This window comes from Nipponia nippon, unplaced genomic scaffold (assembly GCF_047370975.1).
Source record: "Nipponia nippon isolate SJK-2023a ecotype South Korea unplaced genomic scaffold, ASM4737097v1 scaffold_24, whole genome shotgun sequence".
Classification (NCBI taxonomy): Eukaryota; Metazoa; Chordata; class Aves; order Pelecaniformes; family Threskiornithidae; genus Nipponia; species Nipponia nippon.
This window is the reverse complement of record NW_028262341.1, coordinates 1761248-1778013: the sequence shown is the minus strand read 5'-3', so window position 1 is coordinate 1778013 and position 16766 is coordinate 1761248. Positions and strand designations below refer to the sequence as shown.

The 16766-nt window shown below is 38.9% G+C and overlaps 1 protein-coding gene across 4 annotated transcripts in view; it reads right to left on the bottom strand.

Moving 5' to 3' along the window:
* Nucleotides 1-1291: 1291 nt before the first annotated feature.
* VCAN (versican) overlaps nucleotides 1292-16766 on the bottom strand; it is a 114979-nt gene continuing 99504 nt past the window's right edge. For all 4 annotated transcript variants that reach the window (XM_087761539.1, XM_087761538.1, XM_087761540.1 and 1 more), the window contains 3 exons: nucleotides 5783-5927; nucleotides 4457-4639; nucleotides 1292-3981 (listed from right to left, as the gene is read on the bottom strand). In XM_087761539.1, coding sequence (XP_087617665.1) covers nucleotides 3851-3981; nucleotides 4457-4639; nucleotides 5783-5927 — 459 coding nt within the window. In that variant the 3' untranslated portion in view covers nucleotides 1292-3850. The remainder of the gene's footprint in view (nucleotides 3982-4456; nucleotides 4640-5782; nucleotides 5928-16766) is intronic.

The following is a 16766-nucleotide window of genomic DNA, read 5'->3' as shown; positions in this document are numbered from 1 at the left end:
CCTTAACGATACCCATGGGTTGAACCTCAATGTTCCTCCAGCCACTGCCCTGGCAAAGCAATTTCTGACTTCGAAGCCCTCTTTGCGGGCTATTCTTTCCATCGGCAGCCCCTTGCCAGCCCATTTGTATCTTGCTGGCCCACTTGCTGCACTTCAGGGACTTGGGTTTTCTCCAACATGGTTCATCCATCCCCAGTCTCTGACGAGTCGCTACTTGGAGCGACATCTCAGGCAAGGGATCTCATAGAAATCAATGTCCCTCAAGATCTGCCATCAGGGAGCTGTCTCTTCCTCCCTAGCTTCAAGAAGTTGTGTGTCTTTTAGGGTATAGCTGAATTACAGGAATGTTTCCACTAACCAGCACCTTCTCTTGCTATTTGAGAAGCTCTAATGAAATACGTGGCCTGGCTTATTTCTGTCCTGTGTGGTGTTAACCTCTGCTCTGAGGTTCATGCCAGGAAGTCAAATACTGTCAATATCAGAAGGGACAGGAAAATTACTAGAATCATAATAGCTACTCTGCAGAGATTTTCATGGGCACACAAAATGTAATTGCTCTCATGTGGCATTTTTTGCTCTGTGCACAAAACTGCAGCCTGAGACTTGGTTGAACCAGATACTCCATGTGCTGCTGGCAACCCAAGATGTGCAGTGCACATCTGAACTCCTTTAAGCTAATGACTTTAATCATCAATGCCCCATTCTCTCCTAACCTTTCCACCTCCTAGTCTACAGCTGTTTCTGTATCCTTTTAAATGGCAGACAGTGTGTCAGGAGAGACAAAAAGTTTAATACTTATGCAATGGGGGAAGATTACCACAGGAACACTACTCTGATATACGTCTTGCCTGTACTTGTAAAATACAATTTAAAGTGGACTCTTCTATGTCTGCAGCAGACACAGGGTAACTTTGAAAAATAAGTTAAAAAGAATTCTGGTTTAACTTAAAAGGCAAGAAAGCAGAGCTAAGAAACACTCACTCCGAAAATCTGTATTAAATATCTAGTTTTGTCTTCTATCCCTCTACTCCAATCCCAACACGCTTCCGCATACATGAGTTCAGAGATGCTCCACGTAAAGGAATCACAGCACTCGTCATGGTAACACCCTGGTTTCACAGTAGACCTAACTTTGTGATATGAGTGGGTGCATTTTGCAGGGGGTTGGTATTGGAACATTTGGGGTTTATATCAGTATTAGAAAAAGTCTCCAAAGCTGAATAAAGTTCCATTCTCTGTCTAAATAAACAAGCATGGGGAACAGGCTTTTTTTGTTTTTTTGTTTTTTTTTTAATAAGGAATGTTGTCAGTCCTATTTTATTATGCGTAATAGAAGGAGGTGAAAAAAATCAATATAAGCACTGTATCTAACCTATTTAAAACTACAATCACAATGTTATCTGAATGCCTTACAACATTGTTTAAATCCAACAAGTAGACAAGAAAACAACAAATCTATGCAGGGTTTTTTATACATATGGTGAGAAAGTTTGCAAAGTGTTAAAATATATTTTCTGTTCTGTATGCTTCTGGTACAAGGAAGTGATGTGTAGAATACTGTATATTTATGAACAGAGCCTTGACTTATACAAGCAATAATGAACTTCAAAACATACAATGTATATCTTAAATATCCCCTAGAGCTGCTCATATAGTCAAATCCAGCACCTACTAAAGTTCAGCCAGCTGACTCTCTTTGACTCCAGTGGGCACTTGACTAAGCCCATGATAATTGTGAAGTACCTGACAGTCTAATTGTATTCATATGAAAAAAATCACATTGCATAGATTTAAACAGGAAGACATGCAATAACAAGACAAGTCACAGTATAGCAAAACCTTGTTTCTTTGGTGAAACAGAAGCAGATATAAAAGTTACAAAGATCTTAGACTTTCATTCACAAAAAACCAGACATTCACATTATACAATATACAAGATAATAATATAAATAGAGAAAACTATTATGTGCATTGTTTGGGGGTGAGAGGTGGGGAATGAACCGGCCAACACAGTGACGCATTGCCACGTTGAACGCACAAAGATTCGGTACACTTGATGGAGCAGTCGCTGCAATTTCTTAAGAGATGTTGTCTGGAACTGTTAATTGCTGTTCCCAGTGATATATGGCAACGTCACTCCATTGGCAGCTCTGCCTAGTACAGACTGTTACTTGTTGGCTGGGTTTCAATTCTTTTCCTTTCCCTTTCAACTTTTTGCATCATATCCCCACACTAACACAAAGGCATAAACCTCCCATCTGTGTTTGTATTTGTAATGTTATTTTAAAAGGTATATCATAGGGAACTTACTGTTCTTTATTTTCACCTTTTTTTTTTTTTTTTGTCCTGTGCCCAAAGGTGTGCAAGGCACTTTGCAGAAATAACAGTCCTTTCTGTGGAGAGGTCGTTTCAAACATTACCTTCTACACTTACTGTACACATCCAGGTCAGTCGTCGAGCTGACCAGTTTAAGAAATCATAATAGAAAACTCCTACGTACACACTGCACCAACTACAACCTATATTCTCTTTGTGCACACATTTCTTTCTAGAAAGCCAAGATTCTGATTCTTCTGTAAGTCACACAGTTCTCACCCATCTAACCGAAAACAAATGATCCTGTTTAGTAAGAATTTTGTTCTCCAGGGAAATAGCAGTTGAACTGAAAGATGGTTCCAAAAGTGGAGCTCAGGGGCTAATACTGCACTGGCGAGCTCTTTTAATCTTCTTTGCATGGGTAAAATAACATCCAATAAATTAAATCAGTATGGCTTACTTCATTTATTTATGTACGCTTCACAGCTGCAGCATTCATACACAAACATTCATTACTTTATAAAAAGATTAAAAAATGGTTATATATACAAAATTATTTACTTTTTTGATTTTTGTTTGTTTTTTACAAAAAAAATCCCCCAAACACCAGGTCTATCTCCATTTTAGAATGCAGAGACCTGTAATATAGACCTTGTGGTTAATGTCGTGAAAGTAATTTTTTTTCTATTTTTTTTCTTTTTTTTTTCTTTTTTTTTTTCTTTTCAAAAAAGTGGCCCTGGCTGATAAAGTTAATGTATTAGCACTTGAATTTTTACAGGCCCTCCTTGTCATACACAACTCCTCCATGCAGTCCTTTCTTATGAATGGTGAAGCTGGAATGGAGAGCAGGAAAAAAGTTCCAGATTGCAGTCCCTAGTTCATGCTTCATGCCACGTTTATGTGCTCTGTCTAAACTTTGCATCACATGGACACAAACTGTACCTTGGATGGGAATTGGCACAGTTCCCATTAAAAAAAAAAAAAGTCATGTAACTTGTGTGTTTATCTTCACCTGATAATAGCAAATTTCAGTCAGTGAAGTTATTTCAACCATTTCCAGCCTAAGTAAACAACATAAAAACAACGTCATAAATGACTGAAGACCTCTGAGGCCGTTCTAACCATAAATATGCCTGAAATTAGTGTGACTTTTCATTTTATATACAGGATTTTAAAAACAACACACAATTAAACAACATTAAAATCATCTTATTTACATTTTCATTGGTGCTAAAATTGAGCTGTTTAAATATTGCAGAAGGCTGGTATATATCATAAAATGGTCCACACCGATGGCATATAGAAAACTAATAATCTTTATAGGCTGGAAATGGTTTCCTTTTATCCCCATAAGCACTTCTCCTTTTTTTTTTTTTAATTTTCTGATTAACACCATATTTTTGCAAAATGCATTGTGAATACCGCAGTCCATAGTTTCAAAACAACTTGATAATACTCCTATAAGTGATAGAAAAGGCACAGAAAGTTATGACTTTGGCTGAAATGGTGGAAATTCCCATTCACCATTTAGCTCTCAGCGCCTTGAGTCCTGCCACGTCCTGATCCAGCGATGATAGTGTTTTGATGAATTTAATGGTGCTCCCTTTCCTGATGAAGAATGTTTATAGTAGTATTTCTTAGAGTAAGTCCTTTGGTATGTGGACGCTGCAATGAGAAGGAGGAAAAAAGGGAAATTAGTTTAAAATTATTTAAGTCTGAATGGACTGGCTACACTTCACATTACAGTTCCACTTATTCTTGATTAATTAGAGGGTTAACAAATTATTAACTGGTACTATGACCATGTTACAGACAGGAGAAACATCTCTTACACACAGTTAGACCACAGTTGCAGAAAGAATTGTTAGTATTATTAGGAACCTGTTGGTTTCAGGGGCTTTGTAAGAATGTTGTTGTTTACTTTAAAAGAATCTTAATGGTTTCTGTAAAAACAGAAAGGGAACATTTTCATTAATTTTGGAGGCCTGATGTTTTTTCCTACAGGTAGAGTGAGCAGTATTGCTGTCATAATTTGTCATACCAGATTTGCACTTCTCTTAAAATATATGTTTATTACTTATTAATCTTAAATTAGTCTATTGTTTCTGATCCAGCACTGGTTTGCTTTCAAAGAACTCACGATTCATGCAAGTAATTTTAGGCATATCCCATCTTCCATTCCCTTGACACCGGATGGTTGGAATATGACGCTGGATGAAACCATCTTTGCAGTGATATCTAATAAGGGAGTTGATCTCATAACGAGGTTTCATCTTCCCAAAGGTCTTTGCATTTTCCACAACAGGAGGCTGACCACAAGCAACTGAAAGGAAGAGAGAACATAAACCAAAACTTCAGTTTGCAAATGCACTTCTGAATATGGTACTGACCTCCTAACCCTGGCTAAGGGAAGATGTCAAGGGACCTCAGTTAGACTCCCAAGAGACGCATCCAAATAAGGACAGGGAGATCAGTCTTTTCCATAGTTCTCCAGTTTTGTAGACCAAATACGGTAATGATGAAAATTGGAACACAGCAGATGCTATGGGTAGTATTGCCTTTTTGGTTTAAATTTCTGATGTAAATTTGAGTCAAAAAGGTTGGCATACTCACACAAAGAAGTGATTTTCACTGGAAAGCTGCAAAACCTGAAAACCAGTGAAGTTATTACAGACATTTAAGAAAACAATACTTCTCATGTCTTCCTCAACAATAGGCTATTTAAAAGCACTTAGAACTGGTGGACCTGTCAAGGCCCAGAGAACATGTTAACAGAAAGTTGTAAATGGTAACTGGGAACAATGGAGCACACACAAGATTTTGGCTGCTTCTTTACTTTCCCAGTCTCAAGAGGCAGAGGCAATTCCTAAAGTATTGCTGTACAGCTCCTGGTAACAGTCAGGTTTCCTGTAAGTATCAGCTCTAACAGTGTATAAACCAAATGTGCTTTTCAGATTTCAGTGGTGCCATTAAACTAAATGGTTTTGGAAAAGAAGAAGACAAAGGTCAGCATTACTTGATGGGTGAAAGGTATGCTCAACTAAAGCTGAAAAGCTAACCACATACCAGTGGTGAGCTGCACACTCTTGACTGCAAACCAATATTCTGCTGCCCACATACTTCCCAGTGATGCCATCTTAGGAAAGAAGAGTTGGTAATATTTTCATGTTATGCAAGTAAAGCAGGCCTGCCAGGCACATGAATGCCTCTTTTGCTGAGATCTGTACCTAAGAAGAAATTTACCTGTCTTTAACCAAGAGTTTCAACTGTGTACAGTTTTGTGTCTGACTCAAGAACAGATTAGGTAGAGATGTAATATGTGGATACAGATGAAGGATGACTTTGTGAGGCTAACTCAGTTGAAGGCTCACTGTAGTCATCACCAGAGATCAGCTAGAATTTGTCATTTTAACTTTATAAAACAGGAATTTAGAGAATTATGCTATTGCTACTGGGAAGTTTGTACCTGTTCCTTTCTTGCAGGTATAGGTAAGGTGATAATTGCATGGTACGTCATTCCACTGCCCATTCTCATGCCATATTATAACAACACAGTCTTCTCCAGCAGAAAAGAAGCTGTCTGGCTGGTTCGGTCGCCAGTTCTCATATTGCTGCAGAAAAGAGGAGCAAAACCATTATTCCCAGTGCTGGAGTACATTTACATTCCATTTTACAGAAGAACACACAATATTACCTTTGGTGAAGAGCAATCTCAATTGTTTGATTCAGGCTGTTAAGCATAACCTAAACAAAGCTAGATTTATAATATCCTCCCACTTTATTATCAGATTATCTCAATGAGAAAAAATATTCTGATCTAACTTCTCACTTACTGTAAACTAATGTCAGGTGAACAAAACAAGGTAACAATTCAGTGCAAGCAAAATCTGATCCTAAGTGTGTTGAAACACACTCTTTCCTGCATAGACAGACATGAAGGGGAATGCCAGAAAATGCAGTAAATAGCCTATTACCCTCGTTAGTGCACGTCTACTAAATGGCAAATTACAGGCTAACTTCTCAGACTCAAATTATTTATTCTCTGACCTCATTTAATGAAGTAATTCAACGGGATGACGTGCAGAATTAGGTGTAAAATAAGTAAAGGTGTCAGAATGTACCCGCAGATCATTGCAGATTGATATTTCCATTAAAAAGGCCTAGGTGGCAGACTGAGCATATACAGCAGCCTTTCAGCTTTAGAAATGATGATCCAAATACTGCCTACTGTAGAAAAACTAACTCCAGACATCTATGAATAAATATGAATAAAACCAGAAACTGGCACACTAGTTTTAGAAGTAGAAATCTGATTGTTGGTATGTGACAAAAAAGAAAGAACCTTCAAATGGCTAAAAAATATCTTTAGCATAAAAAAAAAAAACGTTTCTTAGCCCTGCACCTGGGACACACATCTGGCATATTGATTTGGGCATCCACGCTGACTACATGCGGGTCTGCACTTACTTAGCTACACAGCTCTGCAGCTTTCAGCTCTTCTTCTACCTAAAGATATGCCCCTACAAAGAGCTGTGGATGCTGGCTGCTGGCAGGCTGTGCACGGCTCCATGCATGGGCTAAACCCACATTTATTCCACTGTAGAATGCACTCTTTCAAGCATGGGTAAGTTCATCATTGCACAATGTCATTTTTGGGGTGAAAATTAGGGAGGATTTAGTCATTTTTTTCAATCAATAAGCAGGAAAAATAGAAACAAAGGGAGTGGCACACCAATTGAAAATCTACGCAGTAGTCCTCGTTAGGGGACATATAGCTTACAGTCAGCAGAGGTGGGATAATCTTTATCCCACTTCCAGCTTCATCTTGATCCCAAATGAAGCACAGTAATTTGAGATTTGCATAACATTATGTAAAGAAAAGCAAGAAAAGATTTGGGAAACTATTCTTAGTGATTTTCTTTGGAATTTCTGTTGTGTCACTCCAAGAAGAATTTAATGAAGGATAAAATTAGATATCTGAATGAACTGGAATTCACATAAATGTGAGACATTAACCACGCAGCTAGCCCCTTGTATGGTCAAAATGACACAGTTTCTACAGTGCTTATAGTTTCCTCAGTGCTTACTTCTTTCTTTCTAGGGCTGGCCCATAAAATGTTACAAAAATTTAGCTTTCTATTTTCTTAACTTTATGAAATAACCACGATTCACTGACTGGGTGAACACATTTTAGAAATAAAGTTAACATACCCCATACAAGTAGTATTTACCTTACAATGAATCAAACTATGAAAAAACTGAGTTAAATACTTAACCTTTTCCTACCACGTGCCATCTTACCCATCACAGGTTTTAATTATCCAAGCAATTGAACAATCGTGGTCTAAATAAATTTGTTCTGCACTGAATTTATTACCTCTAGTAAAACATCCCCCTTTTTATGTGGAACTAACTTAATTCCATCTCTACATTTCAGTGTTTAATAGTCCTAAACTACAATACACACTAACTCATTTACTCAGGTCCAGAATTCAGCATTTCAAATTAGCTTATAAATCAGAGTACGAATTTTGCAAGCACAGTAGCCAAATACCATACGTATGAGTCAAATGGGATCTGCGATGTGGGGGGCTTCCTGCGACACCTAGTGAAAAGAAGAAAGGCAAGCTCTGTGCGTATCTCCTGAGCCAGCGAGAAGGAAAATGGGGAGGAAGGAATATGCCCATGCATAGTGTGCATTAATGTAACTCAGAGTGCTCCAAGACCTCTTTTCCAAAAGGGCATTTTGGAATGGCCACTGAGCCAAAGTTCTAGCACCTTTTTACAGCAGAGCTGGTTAAGGATGCAGGAGTCTGATCCAAAAAGGTCATGTTACTACAACATAGAAAGCTACTGCCTGCTAAACCAGGGATAGCTGAGTGCATGCCCACACTGAAGGCTTAGGCTTGCCAATGGTGCTGCACCAGACACCTGCTCCACCTTCTCTACATGGCGGGCTGTGATGCACCTTCAGGAGTACCACAAAGCACAAGGCATTGAAGGAAAATTGGTGTACAGGGAAGTCTGTATGTGTTGCAGAGGTGGGGTAAGCAGAAAGAAGTGATCACCTCTCACTTTCACCTCTGAATGGTAAAAACACAGCTGCTCGCTCACTCTCTCCCTTCCCCAGTGGAATGGGGGAGAGAACCGGGGGAAAAAAAGTAAAACCCATGGGCTGAGATAAAGTCATTTTAATGGGACAGCAAAGGAAGATAAAATAATACTAATACTAATGTTGATAAAAGAATATACAAAACAAGCGATGCACAATGCAATTGCTCACTACCCGCCAACTGATGCCCAGCCCATCCCTGAGCAGTGATTGCTGCTCCCCAGCCAGCTCCCCCCAGTTTATATACTGAGCGTGACATCATATGGTACGGAATAGCCCTTTGGCCAGTCTGGGTCAGCTGTCCTGGCTCTGCCCCCTCCCGGCTTCTTGTGCACTTGGCAGAGCATGGGAAGATGAAAAGTCCTTGACTGCTGTAAGCACTACTTAGCAACAACTAAAACATCAGTGTGTTATCAACATTATTCTTATCCTAAATCCAAAACACAGCACTATACCAGCTACTAGGAAGAAAATTAACTCTATCCCAGCTGAAACCAGGACAGATAGGCAGCAACTTCTCTAGCTGAGGCAATCCAATTGCTTTCAGAAATATGCCCAGACATACGGACACATAGAAAAATTAAAGAAAACATCCAGGTTAGTGGTAGAAAAGTTTGATCAATAACATCCTGACAGCAAAGGAAAGACTTCAACAAGCCTTGCAGCTGTTTCTTGTGGAAATGATACTAGAGAGCTGTTCGCTTCCATAGGGATCAGAGTGTGGGAATGAAGGATATTTAATGGCTATTGGGGGCATGTGAGCTGAAGGTGCTCAGCAGCCTGCCAGCTCCCACCCTAAGCACATAGACTCCACATGCTCTTACTTGCCTTGCCATAATGACTCCAAAATTTGTGTTTGCTTTGCTGGCAGGGCTGCAGCATAATGGCAAAGGAATATATCTAGGCCCTGTGGTTTATTCAGGAATGTCTGATATCCTCCAGTGTGGCTTGCTGTTACCTCACATCTGATATCATCATTGCACGGATTTATTTTGGCTGAATAACTCTGATTTTGCTGAGGTTTAATGCCAGAATTGCTTAGCAGAGGAAGTTCCAGACTGCTGAATTGCTTTCTTAGGTCTCCACCCAGCTCTTCTGTAGTTTTTCAATGCCTTATTTAGCCACTGATAATGGGATAATGATACAAAAAGATTCTCACAGTTTGAGTGGAATAAGTTGCTAGACAAATAAACTAATATTTTTGCTTTCCTCTTACAGATTACATTTTTGCATGACCATGAACATGATTCGGGTTTTCACTTACACTAGTGTAAATCGGGGGTGACTGCACTATCTCCAGTAAACCTACATCAGCAAAAAATTAATGGGAAAGAACCAAATCCCATAAGTCATGTACTGATTTGTGCTGTTTGTTTTCGAAGGTATACCTTACAATCTCTCATACCAAGTATGCTAAGTGTAAAGACTCCCCTGCCCTTGCAATAAGTGCAGTAAGTGCCTAAGATACTCTGATCATAATTATTCTGTTGGGAAACACTGCTCAAAATATCCTGACCAAGATGTCCTTTTTGAAGTGGCTATGTCATTGTATTGCCTATGTCTTTGTATTTCAATGCATTACAGTCTTTTAGAAAAGTATATTGTACAAAAAAAAAACCCAAACCAAACCAAACCAAACCAAACCAAACCAAAAAACCAAACTTCATTCATTGGTAACATGCACCATACAGGTGTGTTTAGTTTTTAAGATCACATCCAAAAAAGATCAGCCATATTCACAGATGAGCCAAAAACTGCTGGCATCGTTCCAGCCACCCTGCTGCTAGGTTGTATCTTCATGTAAACTGTTATTGTCTCAGCAGACCAATGAAACCACACTAAGGAGCACTGTGTTTGAATTGATAAAGCTCAAGACATCCTTTTGCCAACAACCAAGCTTCAATCAACACCTTTAGCAATACTCTTAGCTGTATCATTCATAAGGTACGACTTATGTTTCTGAAAACCTAAACAGATTCAAATGCTAAGTTAATACATGGAAGAAAACCGGCTATGACCCTTTTAGTCCTCAGCAGAAATATTTGCACTGGGTGATCGCACAGAGGGACCTAAAAACTATTACTACCCTGTTTTTTAAGCAACATTAACACAAAATATGTGAAGTTTTCCCCTGGATTAAAATGCAAAGCACCTCCAGACTGTACATTTTAGGACATACAATCTTAATTATGTACATGACTCAAAATATACTTCGAAGGAGGTTTGTCCCACTATACTTTTCTCCTCCAGCTATGAAGCATGCTTTGCTGAGGTGGCTGTGGAGAGGGAAGTTCAAAGCAATGCAGGGGGATAAAGGCTGGAAGCACACACCTTAGGCTCAGGCAGACACCACTGCACCAGCCACCCTGCAATGCTCTCTAACATCCATGATGGCAAGACACTTGGGTTTTTTTATCAGAAAACTGAGGTTTCTGTGTGACCAGGTAACTGTAGGACCTAGCCTTGGGGACAGGATTTTGGTCCCTGTACGTTCATTTGGTCCTTTGGAAGCCACACCACTAGTCTGTCTTGCCATCATTTCAGGCTGAGAACTGGAGCTCCTGTTATGCTCTTTATGCCATTAATTATACCATAATAATTAATTAATCTTTCTTGTACAGTTTTTTTGTTGAAACCAAAGCCTGCACTGACACATTGGATTTACTTGTTCTAACTTTCTCTGCTAAAGAGCACTGAAAATTTTCCTGCAGAAAGAGGGTAAATGGACCATGGGTTAGAGCTGCAGCTCAGATGGGGTTCAGTTCTTCAGGCTTAATACGTGGCATTAGACAATGCACTTGGCTGGCTGATTCCCAGTCTGTAAAACAGTGACAATGTATTCTTTTGCCTCACAGGAGGAGCTTGGATGTGACGGTTACAAGAGCCCTTGAAGACATTTTATTAAGTTCCACATTTTTGGGGAGGATTTCCTTATATGGCATTGAATTAACTCACAGCCATAATCTGCCAGTTGGGTGACAGGCTGACTTTTCACATAAATTAAATCTAAGATAGCCAGGACTATAGCAAGAGCTATAAAGCAGCTAACTTTATTAGCTATTCACTACTTTTTCTCATTCAGATGGCTGCTAATTAAAGTGAATGAGCATAGCCTTCCCTTCATGAACAAGATCCTACCTTGTGGGAGATTTGTTATTTAAATTTTCAGATAATCAGCCTTATTTGAGGGACTCATTTCCTTATTAATGAGTAATCCACTCAGCTTTTTCAGATGTTTGCACTGCCAAGGTGAATCTACGAGTAAGCAGTATCTCAGCTTCGTGACACTCATTTGGAAATTTCAGCCATTCCTTTATCTCCAAAAGGCACTCCAAGTGGCTGAGATCAACCACTTGGATTTTGCATTCCAAAATAGTCAACAAGCACTGTGTTTAATGAAGCACAACAACGTAAACTACTGATGCAAACAAAATTTACTGCTTGACTTCCTTACTGTGTAAAGGCCAATCATCTTTTGTACATAACTAAAGCTAGGAAATAATTTACTTGAAATACAACTATTTAGATTTACAGGGTTAATACTTTTCCTTCTGGGAAAAGGAAGCGTCTTTTCAGCATGTTTAAATAAGCTTAAAGTACAAATATCTCTTGGCACTTTTTGGCATTTGTAATTTCCGATGTGATTTTTATTTTCTTTCATTCTGGCTGCTTCCCTATCTGATTGTTTCTTAATGCAAGACTAATGAGGTGAATCAAAAAAAAAACAAGGAAAGATGTAGGAACTGGCTGACTGGATGCTCTCTGTTCCATTTCATTTTAAAGTGAAGCAACATTTCCTCCCTGGTATTTATCACTAAACAAGCTGAAACTACCACTGCAAAGCTTACTGGCTATCGTCCTTCCCCCTGCCCCCTAACTCTGCTAAGAATAGGAATACGCTTTTTTCACAATAGCAGACAACTTCTTAGAAATCTTTATCACGAAAGCCCCTGAACAAGTCCCTCGCTGTGGAGGTTCTGTTATAATTGGATAGCTTAACTAAAAATTACATTTCATTTTCAGTACGTCCTGGCAATTACCCAGTTTTATAGGTTGGCTGAACTACAACAAGATCAGCACAAGGTTACAATGAGTACATGGATCAGTTCAGAAAACTCTCATTTGTGGCTCATGGTGTTATACAGCACTGATTCTGTTACATGAGACACTCACGGGAAGTTTGAAAGGGATTGCATTTCCTTTCAACAGAAAAAAAATCAAACAGATTACTGTGAAGATTTGGCAATGTCTGAAATAATTCCATTAAGTTCACTAAGTATTCAAATGCATTTATACATTGGGGAAGACAAGAAACTACCTTACAGCATATGCTCTCTTTCACTTAATTTCACCCTAGTCCTGCAAAGGATTTTTCTGTTTAATTTTATGAACGAGAGCAGTCTGACAGAACTCACCAAAAGCACTCATGAGATTAGAAACTCCATTCAGTGAGTGCTTAAGCATATACTTTGCTTTAAAGGCATAGGTGGTGCCCTAAACTCTATAGGGTAGATCACATGCACAGTTCAGACACATGCTAAAATAACTTGCTGAAGGAGGGACCAAGCTAAGTGTGTTGGTAAATCTTTGCTGGGAGAAACTGTAGTCAATTTGAAGACAACTGCTATATTTAAACTTATCTACAAGTACACACAAAAATCACAGGTCATGATCCTGATATTTTTTTAGATCATAGTTGAATGGCTTCCCTCAAGCCCTTAATCTGGGCTTTATTTGCATGGGATTTGGGAAATGGGTAGGATTTGGATCAGGCAGGCACTCAACACTGCCCATTACAAAATCACACTGTGAGCAAAACAAACTCCCAGAAGGAGCTTTGCTAAGGACCATTGCAAAAGATTTCATTTGAAAGGGTTTTTTGGTAACAGAGCAGTGAGATGCACTGAAAAACTCTTTGATTTCCTATGCAACAGCTTGCAAGAAGAGGACTCTGAATAACATACACTCACATGTATATCCATGAATATCCACAAGCACTGATTGCAGATTGAATAAGCAATAAGATCTATGCAAAAAATAATTTGGGAAAGAAATCTAAGGAATACACATGAAACAAGTGAAAAAGGGTAGCTGATAAAGCTGAAACATAAAAGCACTGTCAGTCCTATCTTTTGAGGGGAGTTGATCATGTGGTGGAGCAGATGACTAGCTCTTTGACTTTTTTTTTAAACAATATCATAGTATGACTTTTCCATGAGATGCAGAAACCACTAAGTATGGCAAGAAGCTCCCACTAGATGGCAATGTCTACTCAGTACTGAGTCATGATACTAACTTTGAGTAGTTCCAAGATAATGATTGTTCAGAAAAGAGATCTCTTTTATTAACTCTTTAAAAGCTAATTGAAGCCAGTGGACACAACTCCATTGACTTTTATCTGCTCTGTACCAACTCTTCGTAGAGTAATAACTTTCATCATGGTTCACACACTGTATAGTTCAATTTTGTGGGTGTACTGTGTGTGCTGGGCTTTCAGGAGTCACCTTAGTACAGAGACTGAAAAACGAGTGGCAAAGAGCTGGTGAAATTCTCTTGCTAATGGGCAGGTGTTTTACTGTGGAAGAAAAGTATTGTAGGGTTTTAAATGCTGGTTGGTATAATACAAGTTCTTTGGGAGTCACACTAACATAATTATATATTATCAACACGATGCAAATTGCATGGGGTGTGACTTATTCTTTTTGTGCAAAACTACCAGGAGAGCCACTGAAAAAAGGAAAATCCTGCACTTTGTCATTTATGTCAACAATTACTGCAGGTTTGAAGCTGTCCAAGAGTTTAAGCCCAGAGCCAACTATAACGAGGCTCTGAAGTAACTGCTGACCCCCCAGGTAAAAATGAGACAAAAAACCACTTTGTCCAAGAGGCCCTCCTTACTGCCTATGACATACTGAACTAAAAATATACCTGTCGTTAATAACATTATATAGTTCTCCTCCATTTAAATGCAGGTCAAATGAGCATCTTAAAAAGAGGCTGTAATGACTGACTGCAGCACAAAACCAAAACATTTGGTAGATTTAAAATCTCCTTCTCCAAGGATCCTCTGGGACATGGGCACAATGAGCTTTTTGTTTGCAGCTGACTACAGTACTTTTTAGTTTGTTTGCTTTATTTAACCCTCAGAGGCAGGCTCCTTCCCTACAATACTCCATGCCTTTTGAAGGTCTTTGTGTTCAATAAAGTTACTCTTTCTGAGAGGGGTGCAGTTACAGATTTGCGCAAGTTAAAGCATTCTGATTCACTGACCAATAAAGGAAGGAAAAAGGAGGGCTTTGTTTTTGCCAGAATTAAACTTCTGTTTTGTTTTGTGTTTGTTTTTTTTTAATGTAGCTACCTAACACTGACAACCTGAGGTCCAGCATTGCAAAACACAAAGCATAAACGCTCCTATGCTGAAGGGAAGAAAAACTAACGTAGAGTCTCTGGACAGTTTTAAAAGTGGCAATATGCCCCATTACTTTCCTAGCTGGCAGCATTCTCCAAGTGACAGACAATCTGGCCACAGACACTAGCCAGCTCCTTATTACAGCACTAATCTTATGTAATGGGAGTGAGCTCACCGCCCTACAAAGCACTAATTATCAACAGCATTTTCCAAAGGATATGAATAACTCCCCTTGTGAGACGGAGGCCCAAGGCACAACCCCAAGTAGCTATATGCGCTTAATCCATAACATGAATAGCTCCAAAGGACTCCTTTACCGCTGTGCCTGCTCACAAGGGTCCTTAACAGTGAAATGCCAGCAATCCAAATACAATGGAGAAGCTGCCAAAAGCAACACCAGACTTTTTCTATTTGGATGGGTGTGCTTTACAGCTGTAAAAGTTACTGTTCACAGAACTAAGTGAACTATTTAAATTCAATTTCCCTAAGATATTTTCAAATGTCACATTGCGTTCACTCTTCCTTTGATCAAGCCAATTATTAAATGTCTCCACTGATAATGTAAGTTTTGTTTTTTTGTAGTTTGTATCACATCAGAAGTAGACAAAGATCCACATAGGCATGGACAAACTGTTTTCACACAGTTGTGTATTTAGGCCTTGCTTTCTTCTCCTGTATCACTCTGATTATTCCAAATGTATTTGTTTTTATTGCTTAGAGATTTTTATGATAATTGTGGGATGAAGACTGTCCATGATTCATCCACAAAGAGTTGTTCGCTATCATAGAAATGCTGGGAGAAAAGTCTACAGAAAAGTGCAAGAATAATTTTGATTCTGGAATTTTTAAAATGTAAACAAAGTCTTACTTATAGCCATTTTCATTCCTGTGTAGAATGTAAATCAGAGGAAAACTAATACTTTCCCACACCAAATGCCAACAGAACAGCCTTATAACTACACTGCAATAGAAGAAAAGCAGAGCTAACAAAACATGCTCTTTAAAACACTATATTATTTTCTTCTGCCTCTTGCATCTGTCAATGTAATCATACCTGAAATGTCTTGAACAGAAATTGGCTTGATTTTCAGAAAGTAATGAATAATGAAGCTCTAAAAACGTTGGGGTGCTGTGAGTTCTCTGAACACACTTTGGTACCTGCTTTCACTACCTTCACCTTTGAGACAAATTATCTGAAGTTAGGGACTAGGCAGATACGCCAAAGTTTGCAGCTTACAAATTCCCTTCCTACTGGTCCACGCAATCTCAGATGTTGCTGGTATTCTAAGCCCTTGCTTGTGGCAGCGGCCCCTAATCTCCAGCTCTCACTGAACTCGCACCACAAGTGAGGATCCAGGTTTCCTGAAAGAGTATTCATTTTTTATGTTGTACTAGCACAGCTGGAATCAACTCTTTTCCCTTGATATAGAAAGGGAATAGTTGCTGCTGCCAAAGTGTTTTTCATGTGGCCTATCAGCTCCAGAACACAAATCCACCTCTCCCAACCACCAGAAACACTGAAAAAGTCTTTCTTTCAAAAACAGAAAAAAGAAAAGAAAAAAAAGAGAGAGTGAGCAGGAACACACTGTAGATGAGAAAAGATTGCTTCCTGCCATACGGATACAGTACAGAAAATCAGACAAATGAGATTCATACAGGTGGCCAGCAATGGATTCCACAGTTTAGTATAATTATAGCTTATTTTGTTCTGCATATTGGACAAGGTAGCCTCAGCTTATCCAAGCAACTCCTTTGAAGATGTTCTCTGACCTTAGCCAAGAAGCTCCTAATTTGTTTTTTAAAGAAATTGCAAAAAAGACAAATATAAGCAACTTGGCTTTGCCAATAAAATTCAGTATAATGAAATATTACTTGGAAAGTAATTTGTTTATGGAAAAGTAGCACCTGGACTGAAAACTAAACTTTAGG